Consider the following 14,788-nt stretch of genomic DNA (forward strand, 5'->3'; position numbering starts at 1 on the left):
AAAAAAAAGGAAAGGTTACGCGATGTGGCAAATATTTAGACTGTATTTATGATACATAGCTATAATTTCAAACAATTACGAAACACAACTACATTTTGAATTTTGTAAATACACAACACACACGCATAACTGTATGCGCTGATATAGCTCTTTCGCGTAACTGTATGCGTTGATACAGCTCTTTCACTTATGTGTTGATAGTTCGATTTTCAGCAGTGCAACTGCATGCTGATACAACTCTATTGTGAGTGCGGACACTGTATCTATAGCTATGTTTCGTAATACTCAAACTATAGCTATATATGAAATTTTTTCAAAAAAATAATAGTAATAACTTCCATGATCTTGTATTCCAACTTCATCATTTACTAAATTTTCCGAGAATAAACATTAAAAAATGCGCAACAAAAAGGGAAGGAAAATTTTCTTTACAAATCACAACAATATTTAACTTGCTCGAAAAACAAATTCTTTCTTTTGTCCAAAATCAACCTCAATAGGAAGAATCAAAAGGAATTCATTTCAAGAGAGTAACTCCTCTCTAACTTAACCAACTCTCTAGCAACTTCATCAAACACCTTCTCCTCTTTCCCTTCTCCGGCCAAACCAAACCCTTTAGCCACCAAATCTCTGCCTTCATCCGCCTTGCTCCACTTGTCCACCGGCTTTATCACCACCAACGTCGCCCCTTTCATCACGCACCCTTCCGCGTGCAACTCTAGCTCCGGCACGCACCACATTTTCACCTTCAATGCAGGCATCTTCGTCGAAAATCCCTCCATATTACTTCTCCTCATTTCTTCTACTTGTTCACCGTAAATACAACATTTTCCCTGACCAACATCATCCGTAATCACCAAGTTGTTGATCGTTTTCTTCTCCTTAATCGTGTCTTCTAATAAACAATGTCGTGATGATGCTGCTATTAAGGATGAAATTATCCAAACAATTCGTAATTTCAACTCATCGTTTGTCATTCGTTGCAACTCTATCGAAGTAGGATCATCTCGTCGCCTAATATCAACATTTTCAACATCATCTTCTTTTCTGATACGTTTGTTCTGAATTGGGGAAAGTGATGTTCCACCAACAATCAAGCAATTTTTCAATTGGCTTCCGAATTCTGCTTTCCATTTCAGCAATGCATCACCAGCATTGTTAGTACCTGCTAAAATCAAAGAGAATGAAAACAGTAAAAAGACTATAATATTAGGAGATGACCCTATTTACATTCCTATAATATCACAAGTACCACAATTACATGATTACCATATTTATATTTAGTAATAGGGAAAGTTACGCTCTATGTCTATTTTTGGAAATACTTCCGTCACGTAGCTCATACTTTGAATTTGATTTGTGTATAAACACCTTTTACACACTATTATACATTTTATACAAGGTTGATACATTATCACTCATTGTGTATACTGTTTTCCCCAGATATAATGTTGTATAATAGGTACATTGGGCTATGTGGCGTAATCATTCTCAAAAACTATATATTTTTGGAAATTTCCCAAAATAATATTCCCTCGGTTTTAATTTATTTGACCTATTTTGACTTGTTAGGATATAAAATAGAGAAAAAATTTTAATCTTGTGATCTTAAATTAAAAATATATAAAATGTACCAAATGTTCTGGTAAAATAAAATACCTGTTTTTTCACTGGCAGGAGATGGAAGTCGAATTTCTAGTTCCTTGATCTCGTTGAAGTTTCTCAGAATTTCATTAGGGGAAGCATAAGAACAAGTACAACAATTATACTTATCATTTTTCTTGGTAGAAAGAATTAGAGGCATACAAAGAGGGTTCCATTTAGTGATTTGTTGAAGAATAAACTGAAATGGTTTCACAAAAACTCTGTTTAAAAATCCAATAAATTGATTTCTATTGGTATTATTATTTGGTGATGATTTGTGGGACTTTTGTGGTGGAATTGTAAGGGAAATATACTGTGTTTGTGTGACAAGAAAGTGAAAACGCTTGCAAAGAGATGATGAAATGCAAAGAGATTTAGCATCTTGAACTTTATCAAAGATTGTAAGTACTATAGCATCTGGTAAGAGATCAAAGAAGTCTTCATTTTCTTCAATAATAGACATTGTTGATGATATATTTTCTTTTCTTGTTCTTTTTTATGTTGCTGATGAATTTGTTATTTATGGAGGTATTGGAAAGAAAATGACAAAAATGGTCCCTTATTTTTAGTAGTACTAGATGGCCTATGCCCGTGCACACTTCGGATTATAATGTATCTATGTATATGTATATATATATATATATATATATACTATGTTCAAAATATGATTAATATAACATTATAGTTTGTGTTTCGTATCTAAAACTTTATTTTATTCGTGTTTGCTACGAAAATTTATTAATACTTTTTAAAAGAGAAGACTTGTCTAAAAGAAAATTATTTTCCTCTCTTTGAGATAAAATAATAGCAATATTTAAGCATCAGTTGATATTTTCAATTTTAATTCGATTAATTTAAAAGTGTAAAATACATATTATTTTTTATCAAATTTTGATTTGGATAAATCTAATTCACATTATTAAATTAATTTTACATGTTTGAAACGAAACAAAGTAGAAATTAATTTTCTATTTAAACGAAGAAATGCTATTTTTAAATTTTTAATAAATATTGTCGGTTTAACTCATTTTACTTGTCATGTTGTCTTTTGCATGGTTTTTTAAGGAAACGTGAATTAGAATTATAATTTGACTAATTTATCTTATTCATTATTTGATCTTCATTTGATATTAATCTCTTTTCACATTTATTAGAGTAAGAATAAAAATAAAAAAGTAATTAAATTGTATCTTATTTTTTAAATATATTTATTTTAGTAAACATAATAAATAAATGACATGGCGGAATAGCAAATACAGCAATTAAATATTTTGAAGAAAAGTAATAATATGAGGTCCATGTTTTTTGTTGTGCAATAATTTCATTTGCTCTCACTAATGGGTTAATATGCATGTGGCAATGAATCCACTATTATTGACTTAATGGAGATACTTTGGAAATTACATGAATATTTTTTGATTTTTTAATATATGGGGTGCACGGTTTTTTTTTTTTTTTTTTTTTGACGTTGCCTTTTTCTTTTTTTAATATGGGTCCATTTTTTTTTATGAGTATTTTAAGTATGTTGCTGTACAATAATTTCATTTGCTCCCACTAATGGGTTGATACGCATGTGGCAATGAGTCCATCATTATTGATTTAATTGTTTGATGTTCTAAGCATTTGTTTTTTAACATTGTTTGTTTTATTAATATGGGATTCACTTTTTTTTTTAATATTGCTTGATTCTGTTAATATGGGGTCCACTTTTTTTTTCCCGTGAGTTTGGATGTGGTGAGTTCCACTTTTTTTTCTTTCTTTTTTTTATTGCTCGGTGTTATTTAGTATGGGGCCCACCCTCTTTTTAAGGGACAACGGACGATGAAGCATAGGTCTAAACACGATTGATATAACATTGTAATTTGTGCTCCGTATCTAAAACTTTATTATATTAGTGTTTGCTAAGAATACAAAGTCTGTACTTTTTTTTTTTGACATTGTTTATTTTTTTAATATGAGATTCACTTTTTTTTTTAATATATTGCTTGATTTTGTCAATATGGGATACTATGTTCAAAACACGATTAATATAACATTGTAGTTTGTACTCCGTATTTAAAACTTTATTATATTAGTGTTTGCTACGAATACGCATGGTGTTTAATATGGGGCCCACAATTTTTTTACATTTATTAGAGTAAGAAAAAAATAAAAAAATAATTAAATTATATCTTATTTTAATATATGAATATTATAAGTATGTTGCTGTACAATAATTTCATTTGCTCCCACTAATGGGTTGATACGCATGTGACAATGAGTCCATCATTATTGATTTAATTGTTTGATTTTCTAAGCATTTGTTTATTAACATTGTTTGTTTTATTAATATGGGATTCACTTTTTTTTTTTAATATTGCTTGATTCTGTTAATATAGGGTCCACTTTTTTGTTCCCGTGAGTTTGGATGTGGTGAGTTCCACTTTTTTTTCTTCCTTTTTTTTATTGCTCGGTGTTATTTAGTATGAGGCCCACTCTTTTTTTTTAAGGGACAACAGACGATGAAGCATGGGTTTAGACCCATGCTTTATATAGTTTCTTCTTATTTTTATTTTTATTTTTTATATTCCCTGGTGTTGTTTAGTATGGGGCCCGCCTTTTTGGACATTATTAGTTTGCACTATTTTTATGCATATAATATATATATATATATATATATATATATATATATATATATATATATATATATATATATATATATATATATATATATATATATATATATTACTACTATTAAGAAGCACGGGTTTTGTGCTCCGTATCTAAAACTTTATTATATTAGTGTTTGCTAAGAATACAAAGTCTGCACTTTTTTTTTTGACACTGTTTATTTTTTTAATATGAGATTCACTTTTTTATATATATATATATATTGCTTGATTTTGTCAATATGGGAAACTATGTTCAAAACACGATTAATATAACATTGTAGTTTGTGCTCCGTATTTAAAACTTTATTATATTAGTGTTTGCTACGAATACTCATGGTGTTTAATATGGGGCCCATATTTTTTTTTAACATTGTTTGTTTTTTTAATATGAGATTCACTTTTTTTTTAATATTGCTTAATTTTGTTAATATGGGGTCCACTTTTTTTTTCCCGTGAGTTTGGATGTGGTGGGTTTCAGTTTTTTTTTTTTTTAATACTGATTGGTGTTTAATATGGGGCCCATTTTTTTTAAATATTAATTGTTGTTTAATATATATGAGGCCCATATTTTATTTTATTTTACAATTTTGTGTATTTTTTTTTATTATGGGCTGTTTAATATGAGGCCCAAAATAATTTTTTTTTTCATGGGGGCCCACAACGGACGACGAAATAGTAGTAAAACCCGTGCTTCTTAATAGTAGTAAAGTTCAAAATACCCTAAATATTACTTGGGCAGTTTCTTGTTCCGTAAATGTACTAAAAATAAAAATAAGCACTTTTAGTTAGTCTCCATCGGATATTTACCAAAATTTATTTTTAAATTTAATTGAAACTGTAGAAATAGAAAAGATTGAACGAGCTTATATTTGGAAGAAAGGATATAGTCTATGTTAATTTTTATATATTTTAAGTGTCTGATATAACTTTTTGAAGTGTAATTTCTATTATTGCTTTGCCTATTTTTTTCTATTTGGTATAGTTCTTTTTGTCCAGTTTATGAGATTTCAAAATTAAAAATAAAAAGAATTGTGTTTCTAATTAACTTTTTTTTTTCACAATTTCAATTAAATTTAACAATTTGAGTTTGATGAATATTTGATGGGAAGTAAGAGTGCTCAATCTTATTATTTAAAGGATCAAAACTACTTAATTGACACTTTAAGGACTATTTTAAACTTACTATCAAAGACAAGGGATCATTTTTGTTATTCTCTCTATTTTAATTTGTTTGTCTTATTTTTTTTTTTAATCTTTTTAAAAAGGAACGTATCTTTTTTTTTATAACTCTTTAATTATAAATTTTCATATGATATGTTTAAAATCACAAGATTAAATAATATCTTAATACATTTTACATGTTTTTAAATTTATTAAATTTAAAAAAAAAAATCTTTATTTTTTTAAATTCTATATCAAATCAAAATCAGATAAATAAATTAAAATGGAGGGAATATCTTATTTATGAAAGTTTTGGGGTGGGCTTTGGATGAAGGGTTTTGGGAATGGAAAAGTAAGAGATTCTAGAGTAGTATTAGTACATTGTATACACGTTTTTGGTAGGCGTGGGTATTTTTTGACTTTGGGATAAGGGAAGACCGAGTGTAGCACACAATAGATAGATGCTCGTGTTGTGTTGACAGGTAGTATTTCTTTATCAAAGTGCGTGGCAAACATATCTTTATCCAAACAACAACATGGGATCATAGTTGGTCGACTTATATTATTTTATTATTGAGTTGTATATCTTTTTAAATTATTATTGTTATTATTATTTTATTTTTAATCATAGTATTCGATTCTGCTCACAGGCATTTCTATAAACGGTGAAAATCTTTCATTACGCGTGACACGGGGTGATATCGACATATGGTAGATCAGAATATCGACACGGGGTGAGACTAAATTTTTTTTTTTTAAACCACCATTGTTTATTTTGAAACTCGGCATTTGAGCTTTATTCACAACGACGAATTTAGGATTTTCACTTAGGTTGTTCAAAAAATATAATAAAAGTTAAATATAAAAAAAAAAATACTATCCATAGGAATCGAACCTGGACACCGAAGAGAATTTTGAACACACTAAATCGCTTGAGCTATCCTTTTACATTTATTTGGGATATTCAAAACTTATATGTGTGCATAAACAGAGAAAATTTGCCATATATATATAGTGAAATTTTTATTGAGAGTGTTCGGGTGAACACCCTCACTCCCCTTTAAATCTGCCCCTGTTTATCCATCCTTTATTCTGAAGATAATGATTCTGCATAACCTATTATCACAGGTCATTTATGAGTTCCAAGCGTTACACATCCGGTCCGGATATGTAACCAAACGTTATGCTTTTGTAATTAAGTAGCATTTATGTTATATCCTGTATTTTCGAACGTCGAATTATTTGTAAGCTGAGGTGGGGCCCACACATCAAGATCTTTTTGGGACATGTGAAAAGTTATATGAATCGTATATGTAAAGTTAAACACAACCCGTGAAGGGCCTGGGGCCAAATCAAAGTGGAAGCCCTCCAAACGAATATTTTTAAGAAAACGTTTTCGGATGACCAGACTTGGAGGGGCAAAAACGGCATTATAAGTTTGGAATTTGGGAAAACGCCCAGAAATAAAAGTTGTAGATAATTGAAATAGCTTTCCAACGGTAGGTCGTGGGCTCCCAGGCGACGTCGGTACAAGGAGATATGGACGTTTTAAGGTCAAAAGGTCAAGCTGGGCAGTGAAATGGGCCCAACCCGATTCCAATTCGGGTCAGGCCCATTACCCACGCTTTTAATAGAAAAAAATCAGTTTCTCTCCCTCATTTTCAGATCAAGAAACCTGGAAAACTCTAGAGAAAAAGAGAGAGGAGAGCCTAGAGAAAAAAAAATCAATTTTTGACCAAAATCGGAGCCCCGAAGCCCATGAAGAGAAAAGTGTTCTACGTCGCGTTGCCTTCGATTTGAGCTAAAAATCAACTAAAAATAAGAGGGTGGACGTGGTGGCTGTGCACTTAAGGTATGAATAAGGCTTTTATTTTTATTGTTAACAAGTTTATTTAGAGTTTTAACGGATTAGAACGAAGAAATAACGTGATAAATTCGTTTGTTGGTATGGCTGAATTGTAGAATGGGGTTTGAAGAAAATTTTGGATGAAAACAAATGTATTTAACTGGTAGAATGTGGAGGATGTTGTTATTGATGTTGTTAGTGTTAATTTTGACCTCTTTGCGAAATTATTAAATAGTTATATCGCGAATTGGTTGGTTGGGAAAATTTGGAAAATAATGTGCGGGCTGTTTTACGGCATATGTTGGTATTGATTTGGAAGTGTGAAGTCGAAATGAGGATTATTGCATTATGTCGTAAAGTAGACTAATTGCGTATATTGTGAATTATGAAAATTGTTGATGTTGTTGATGTTGTTGTTGGGTTGTTGTTGGTTGTGTTGAGCCGAGTTGAATCTCGGGGAGGCTATATGTATAGGGGAAATGCTGCCGAAATTTCGGTAGGCAAGTAATAAAATTTGGATTCTTAAAGGCTTGAATTTGACAATTGGTAAACATGACCATTTGTAGATTTTGGACGAAATTGGAAGTGAAGCTAAGCGAGCATAAGGCGCAATCGAGGTATGTAAAGCTTACCCCTTCATTCTTAGGCATGTTTTGAACATAATAGGCTCGGCCGCGAGCCTTAGATACGACTCCGTTCCTCGGAATTCGAGATGGAAATCCGCCCCAATTCCTTCAGTGAGATTGAATCATTTTCCTTATAACTTGTCTTCAAAGTGAGCTTTAAGTATGCAACCTTCCTAAACGGAGTCGGAATACTTCCAAATGATTATGGACGACCTCATAAGGTCTACTATATGTAATTTACGTACGTCTCCTCGGGTTGGCCCGAGGTGGGCCCTCAAGGCCCGATACTTTCTGTATAACTTTAACTACTTTGTTTCTGTCCGACTTTCTCAGACAACATCTGGACTATTATTCTGATCATGATATGACTACTTTTTATATAAATTTTACAAAATGGCTTTGACATCTGAAAATCTGATTCTGGTAATAATCCGTCGTGCCTTCCCAAGCAGGATATAGGCGCATATTATGAACGTTATCCGAATACCCTGATTTGACTCGCCATTTGGCCTACTTCAGTTTGATTGAGTCGGTATAACGATCTGTATGTATGTGGATTCTCATTAATCTGTTCGTGGATGTCTCAATGCTTCCTTTCACCTGATCCCGGGCCGGTTTATATCGTGCGGATGGGCCGCCGAGTCCCTTGTCGGGGGCCGGGTCCCATGTATGAATTCCGAAGTATGATGTGTCCGGTTCCGGGGTACTATGGTATATGTCGTTCCCGGTTACCGTGTATATGTTACGAAGTATGATGTGTCCGGTTTCCCGGCGTGTGATCTGTCCCCGGGGTTACCGTGGTTATGATATGATGTGTTATGTGACGGAGATGTTCGAAGATATGAAATCTTCTGAAATATGATATGTTGTGGCGCCAGAGGCAGGAGTGGCGACCACGTTCCTGTGCCCTATTATGATTCTGTCTGTCTGATTGGATTCTGATTTTGTCTGTCTGATATGGATTCTGATTCCGCCTGTCTGTATGGATTGTGATTCTGCCCGTCCGTCTGGACCATAATTCTGTCAGTCCGTTTGATTTATGGTTCTGTCTGTTATACTTCTGTGCTTCCGGTTCATGCTATGATTATGTTTGTTATGTTTCTGCTTTACATACTCGGTACATTTTTCGTACTCACCCCCAGTTCTTCGGGGGCTGCGCTACATGCCCGCAGGTACAGACGCACCTGAAGATACGCCGCCAGTCTAAGGCTCAGATACTGCTATTTTGAAGAGCTCCTTTGGTCCGGAGCGTGTACTTTTGGTATATACCTTCTGTCTTTTGTATATTCTGTATGTATGGCAACTCCGGGTACGGCGGGGCCCTGTCCCGTCATATGACTCTGTAAGTCTGTTAGAGGCCTGTAGATATGTTTGTGGGTTAGGGTCTTTCTGTATGGATGTGTGTATATGTTGTGTTTGGGGCGACCCCATTCGCCGCGGCGGCCGGTCTGCATATGTTTATATGTTGCTTTGTTGGCCGGTGTGGCCTTTGTTGGTATTTTCTGTGCGCAGGGTTATTTTGGATAGTCTGTAAAACAAAGGAAACTCTGCCAAAATTTTTCTGGAAATTATCTAAATTTGAAATATAGCCTTGACGGCTTCTGCTTTATACTTGAATGCGTTTGATAACAGTTGAGATAGCATTGGATATATGTGTTTGGGTGCCCAGATCGGGTACTAGTCACGGCCCACGGGGTTGGGTCGTGACAATTTATTTGTAATTATTGTTCATTAAGTGGCATGATCTACATCTTAATGCTGATGACTATCACCTATAAAAGGAGCTCAATCTCAATGTTAGAGGACATCCAATTCTAGCATAATAATTTACATTCACGCTTACAAGTAAATTATACTACTTCTTACTTACTATTTGCACTGGATTCAACGTGTTTCTAAAGGTTAAGTGTTTATCCGGATTCGTCCTCACTGAGAGATTCCTTCGGAGTTCATACGACACAGGCTCAATTTATTTCATTCTTGTTTTATATTTACTTGATTTCATTACTTATTACTTATAATTTACTCTCGTTTATAACAAATCAATTCATGTATCCCTTAAACAGCTAAACAAATTCAACTGTACCTTTTTAGGGTAAACAATTTTGACTAATTTCGGCTACCTATCACCTTAGATATTGGATAACTTTGTGCACTAAAGTTTGAGCACATGAAAAAAGACTATCCAATATTTTTGTCTTCGCTGAGAACTGAAAGTTTTTAATATTATTATTTAATGTTATTGTTAGCTTATAGGTCATGAGTTCGAGCCATGTAACCAGCCACTAATACTTGCGTTAGAGTAGACTGTCTACATCAAACCCCTTGAAGTGCGACATTTCCTCGAACCCTACTAACGCAAGATGCTTTGTGTACCAGGCTGCCCTTTTTAGTGTTGTTGTTGTTGTTCTTCTTCTTCTTCTTCTTCTTCTTTTTAGTGTTGTTGTTGTTGTTGTTCTTCTTCTTCTTCTTCTTCTTATTATTATTATTATTATTATTATTATTATTATTATGCGTAAGTCATCGACAGTCATCTAAAATTTTTCACATATTCCACTTAGACACCTTAACTTAGGCTTGTACCTATTGAACACCTAAACTCCGAATTTGTACCACATTAACACTTTTTGCAGAGGCTGAAATTCACGTCTTCTGGGCTCGTGAAAGGCATTTAATTAGTCTTTTAAAAAAAAAAAAAAATCTCTTTCTCTTCCTTCCCTCTTTGCCACCACACTACCAATCCTCCGCCGCCTCCGTACACCTTTCGTCTTCCTTTTTTTTTTCTCCGGCCACTTCACCTCTTCCATCACCATCCTCACATCACAAATCTCCTTTTGAATCGAAGCACAGAACAACAATAGAATCTTCAAAATTCCATTCTTAAATGGAACAAGCAACGCAAATTTCACAAGAGAACAATCCTCAAACACTTTGAAATACCCATCATTCAGATCTGTCATTATCGCTGCCATCTTGCCCATTTCTTCCTCCTCTTTTGAACGACGACCACCACCTTTGCCATTAACGCAGCCGCCTTGTCGATTTTTTCTCCAGATATGAAATGTTGTACCTTTTTTTTTTTTTTTTGAATATGATTCAACCATTTGTTGAATTGTGGTATAAAAGAAGAAGAAACAAAGAAGAGAAGATGGTGATTGGTGACTGTTATCCGATGGGATAGCAGGGGAAGGGTTGGGTGCGTGGCGGCGGCTGGTTAGGTTAGATTTAGGGTTTAAGTTTTTTTTTTTTAACTCAATACTCTTTTTTAATAATTTTTTGGACTCATCTGCCATATGTCGTCGTTTAATTGGTTATTTTTGCAACATCACCGCGAGTGTATTATAAACATTTTATATTTTTTTGCTGATTGTCAAAAAAATGTCTAAATAGTTCAAATTTGAAGTGATACAAGCTTAAATTAAGGTGTTTAAGTGGAATCTGTGAACAGATTTAGGTGGCTTTTGATGACTTAAATCTTATTATTATTATTACTGCTACTATTATTGTTTTTATTATTATTATTATTACTATAAGTATTACTATTATTATTATTATTACAACATAAAATTTGAAAAGGGGAGCAGAAGGAGGGAAAGTTGGAATCAAACTTTTACACCTTTCCTACGGTAGACTTTTACTGCTGTTAGCGTATAGGAGCCCGTTTGGATTGGCTTACAGCTTAAAGCTGTTTGTAGCTTATAAGCTGAAAAAAATAAGTTGGGGTAGTCCAACTTATTTTTTTTGGCTTATAAACAGCTTATAAGCTGCTTTAGATAAACTAAGTCAAATGGGTTCAATTATTTTTTTGAGCTTATTTTAAGCATAAAATGACTTTAAGCTGGCCAGCCAAACACTCAAAAAAGCTGAAAACAACTTATAAGCTAACTTATAAGCCAATCCAAACGAGCTCTAGGTCTTGTCTGTGACACAATGTCATTTAAATACAGTTTTGAGTAGATTTTTCAAACGATCACTTAATTATGTAGAATTGTTTAGTAAAATTACTATAACTTAGTTTTAAATTAATAAAGTCCTTTAATTTTTAGATTTTTTTCCTTATAAAATCACTCTAATGGGATATGCCACTTCGGCTCCTAGAAAAAAGTTTGACCCGGCAAAATAAATTAAGTGGTCGTTTGGTTTGAGGTATAAAATGGGTTATGTCAGTACTAATTTTTATACCATGTTTAGTATAAGGTATAGATTTATCCCGGGATTATTTTATACCTTGTACCAAATGTGGTATAAAAATTAGTGCTGGAATAACTCAGCTTATACCTTCTTAACCCACTTATACTGGGATTATTTTATACCATCTTTCAGATGGTATAAAATAATACCAACTGATGGGATAAATTAGTCTCGGGATTGTAATCCCGGGACTATTTTGACTAGCAACCAAACGACCACTAATTGTTTATGTCAGGTAACATTGGACCTCACACTAGGGGGACGTATCTATGGAGAGCCGACCAAAAAAAATATTGAATGAGGTCATTAACGTTAAATCATCGTAAGGAAGTCAAGTAATCCGTGACTGACTAGCCGACGCTTCTGTCTTTTCACTTTCCACGAGTCAAAAAAATGTAATAATAGTTAGTGGATTCATTCGAACATCTTTCGTCAGAAAATTATACACTATATATATAAGTTCAAATTTGACTTTATGCGTATCTATATCTATATATATATAAAAGGAGAGTAGTCTAGCTTAATATTAAGCCAAGTGACGTAATATAAACAAGCCACTTGGCAACAAATTCTATTTGCATTAATTATAGAAGAAGTTATTAATTGTAGTTCAAAATATTACCTAATTTAATAACTAATAATATTTATATATATATATATATATATATATATATATATATATATATATATATATATATATATATATATATATATATATATATATATATAAAAGGAGAGTAGTCTAGCTTAATATTAAACCAAGTGGCGTAATATAAACAAGTCACTTAACAACAAAATTCTATTTGCATTAATTATAGAAGAAGTTATTAATTGTAGTTCAAAATATTACCTAATTTAATAATCGAATAATAATAATCTATATTCTATATAAAAGGAGAGTAATCTAGCTTAATATTAAGCCAAGTGACGTAATATAAACAAGCCACTTGGCAACAAATTCTATTTGCATTAATTATAGAAGAAGTTATTAATTGTAGTTCAAAATATTACATAATTTAATAATCTAATAATATCTAAATATTTTATATATATATATAAGGAGAGTAGTCTAGCTTAATATTAAGCCAAGCGGCGTAATATAAACAAGCCACTTAGCAACAAAATTCTATTTGCATTAATTATAGAAGAAGTTATTAATTGTAGTTCGAAATATTACCTAATTTAATAATCTAATAATAATAATAATAATAATCTATATAAAAGGAGAGTAGTCTAGGTTAATATTTAGCCTGGCGTAATATGAACAAGCCACTTGGCAACAAATTCTATTTGCATTAATTATAGAATAAGTTATTACTTGTAGTTCAAAATATTAGCTAATTTAATAATCTACTAATAATTAATCTATATCTATATTTATATATATAAAAGGAGAGTAGTCTAGCTTAATATTAAGCCAAGTTGCGTAATATGAACATGCCACTTGGTAACAAATTTTATTTGCATTAATTAAAAAAGAAGTTACTAATTGTAGTTCAAAATATTACCTAATTTAATAATCTAATAATATATATATATATATATATATATATATATATATATATATATATATATATATATATATATATATATATATAAAAGGAGAGTAGTCTAGCTTAATATTAAGCCAAGTGGCATAATATAAACAAGTCATTTGGCAGCAAATTCTATTTGCATTAATTATAAAAGAAGTTATTAATTGTAGTTCAAAATACTACCTAATTTAATAATCTACTACTACTACTACTACTACTACAAATAATAATAATAATGAACTCACGTAATATAGTCATATGATATTATCAACACATAGTAGTTGTAGTTGTTAATAATAATAATAATGAAAATAATAATGAACTCACCTAATATGTTCATCTGATATTATCAACCCATAGTAGTATAGTTGTTATCTATATATATAAAAGGAGAGTAGTCTAGCTTAATATTAAGCCAAGTGACATAATATAAACAAGCCACTTGGCAGCAAATTCTATTTGCATTAATTATAAAAGAAGTTATTGATTGTAGTTCAAAATATTACCTAATTTAAGAATCTACTACTACTACTACTACTACTAATAATAATAATAATAATAATAATAATAATAATAATGAACTCACGTAATATACTCATACGATATTATCAACACATAATAGTAGTAGTTGTTCATAATAATAATGAAAATAATAATGAACTCACCTAATATATTCATCCGATATTATAAACACATAGTAGTAGAGTTTTTAATATTATAATAATAATAATAATAATAATAATAATAATAATAATAATAATAATAATAATAATAGTAAAGGAGAGTAGTCTAGCTTAATATTAAGCCAAGTGGTATAATATGAACAAGCCACTTGGCAGCAAATTCTATTTGCATTAATTATAAAAGAAGTTATTAATTGTAGTTCAAAATATTACCTAATTTAATAATCTACTACTACTACTACTAATAATAATAAGTAATAATAATAATAATACTGAACTCACGTAATACACTCATACGATATTATCAACACATTGTAGTAGTAGTTGTTAATAATAATAATGAAAATAATAATGAACTCACCTAATATATTCATCCGATATTATCAACACATAGTAGTAGAGTTGTTAATATATATATATATATATATATATAGTAGTCTAGCTTAATATT

At 31.3% G+C, this 14,788-nt stretch overlaps 1 protein-coding gene across 2 annotated transcripts; it reads right to left on the reverse strand.

Moving 5' to 3' along the window:
* Positions 1-325: 325 nt before the first annotated feature.
* On the reverse strand, positions 326-2,150 carry LOC132626410 (F-box protein At4g18380-like). Of its 2 annotated transcripts, none has more exons than XM_060341274.1 (2): positions 1,660-2,150; positions 326-1,165 (listed from the first exon to the last, which is right to left on the reverse strand). In XM_060341274.1, exons 1-2 carry the CDS (start codon positions 2,105-2,107, stop codon positions 507-509), a joined length of 1,107 nt encoding a protein of 368 aa, XP_060197257.1. In that variant the 5' UTR covers positions 2,108-2,150; the 3' UTR covers positions 326-506. The 2 variants fall into 2 exon arrangements, with proteins under 2 accessions (XP_060197257.1, XP_060197256.1); XM_060341273.1 differs by having other exon boundaries at positions 326-1,168.
* Between the last annotated feature and the right edge of the window lie 12,638 nt (positions 2,151-14,788).

This window comes from Lycium barbarum, chromosome 2 (genome assembly GCF_019175385.1).
Source record: "Lycium barbarum isolate Lr01 chromosome 2, ASM1917538v2, whole genome shotgun sequence".
Lineage (NCBI taxonomy): Eukaryota > Viridiplantae > Streptophyta > Magnoliopsida > Solanales > Solanaceae > Lycium > Lycium barbarum.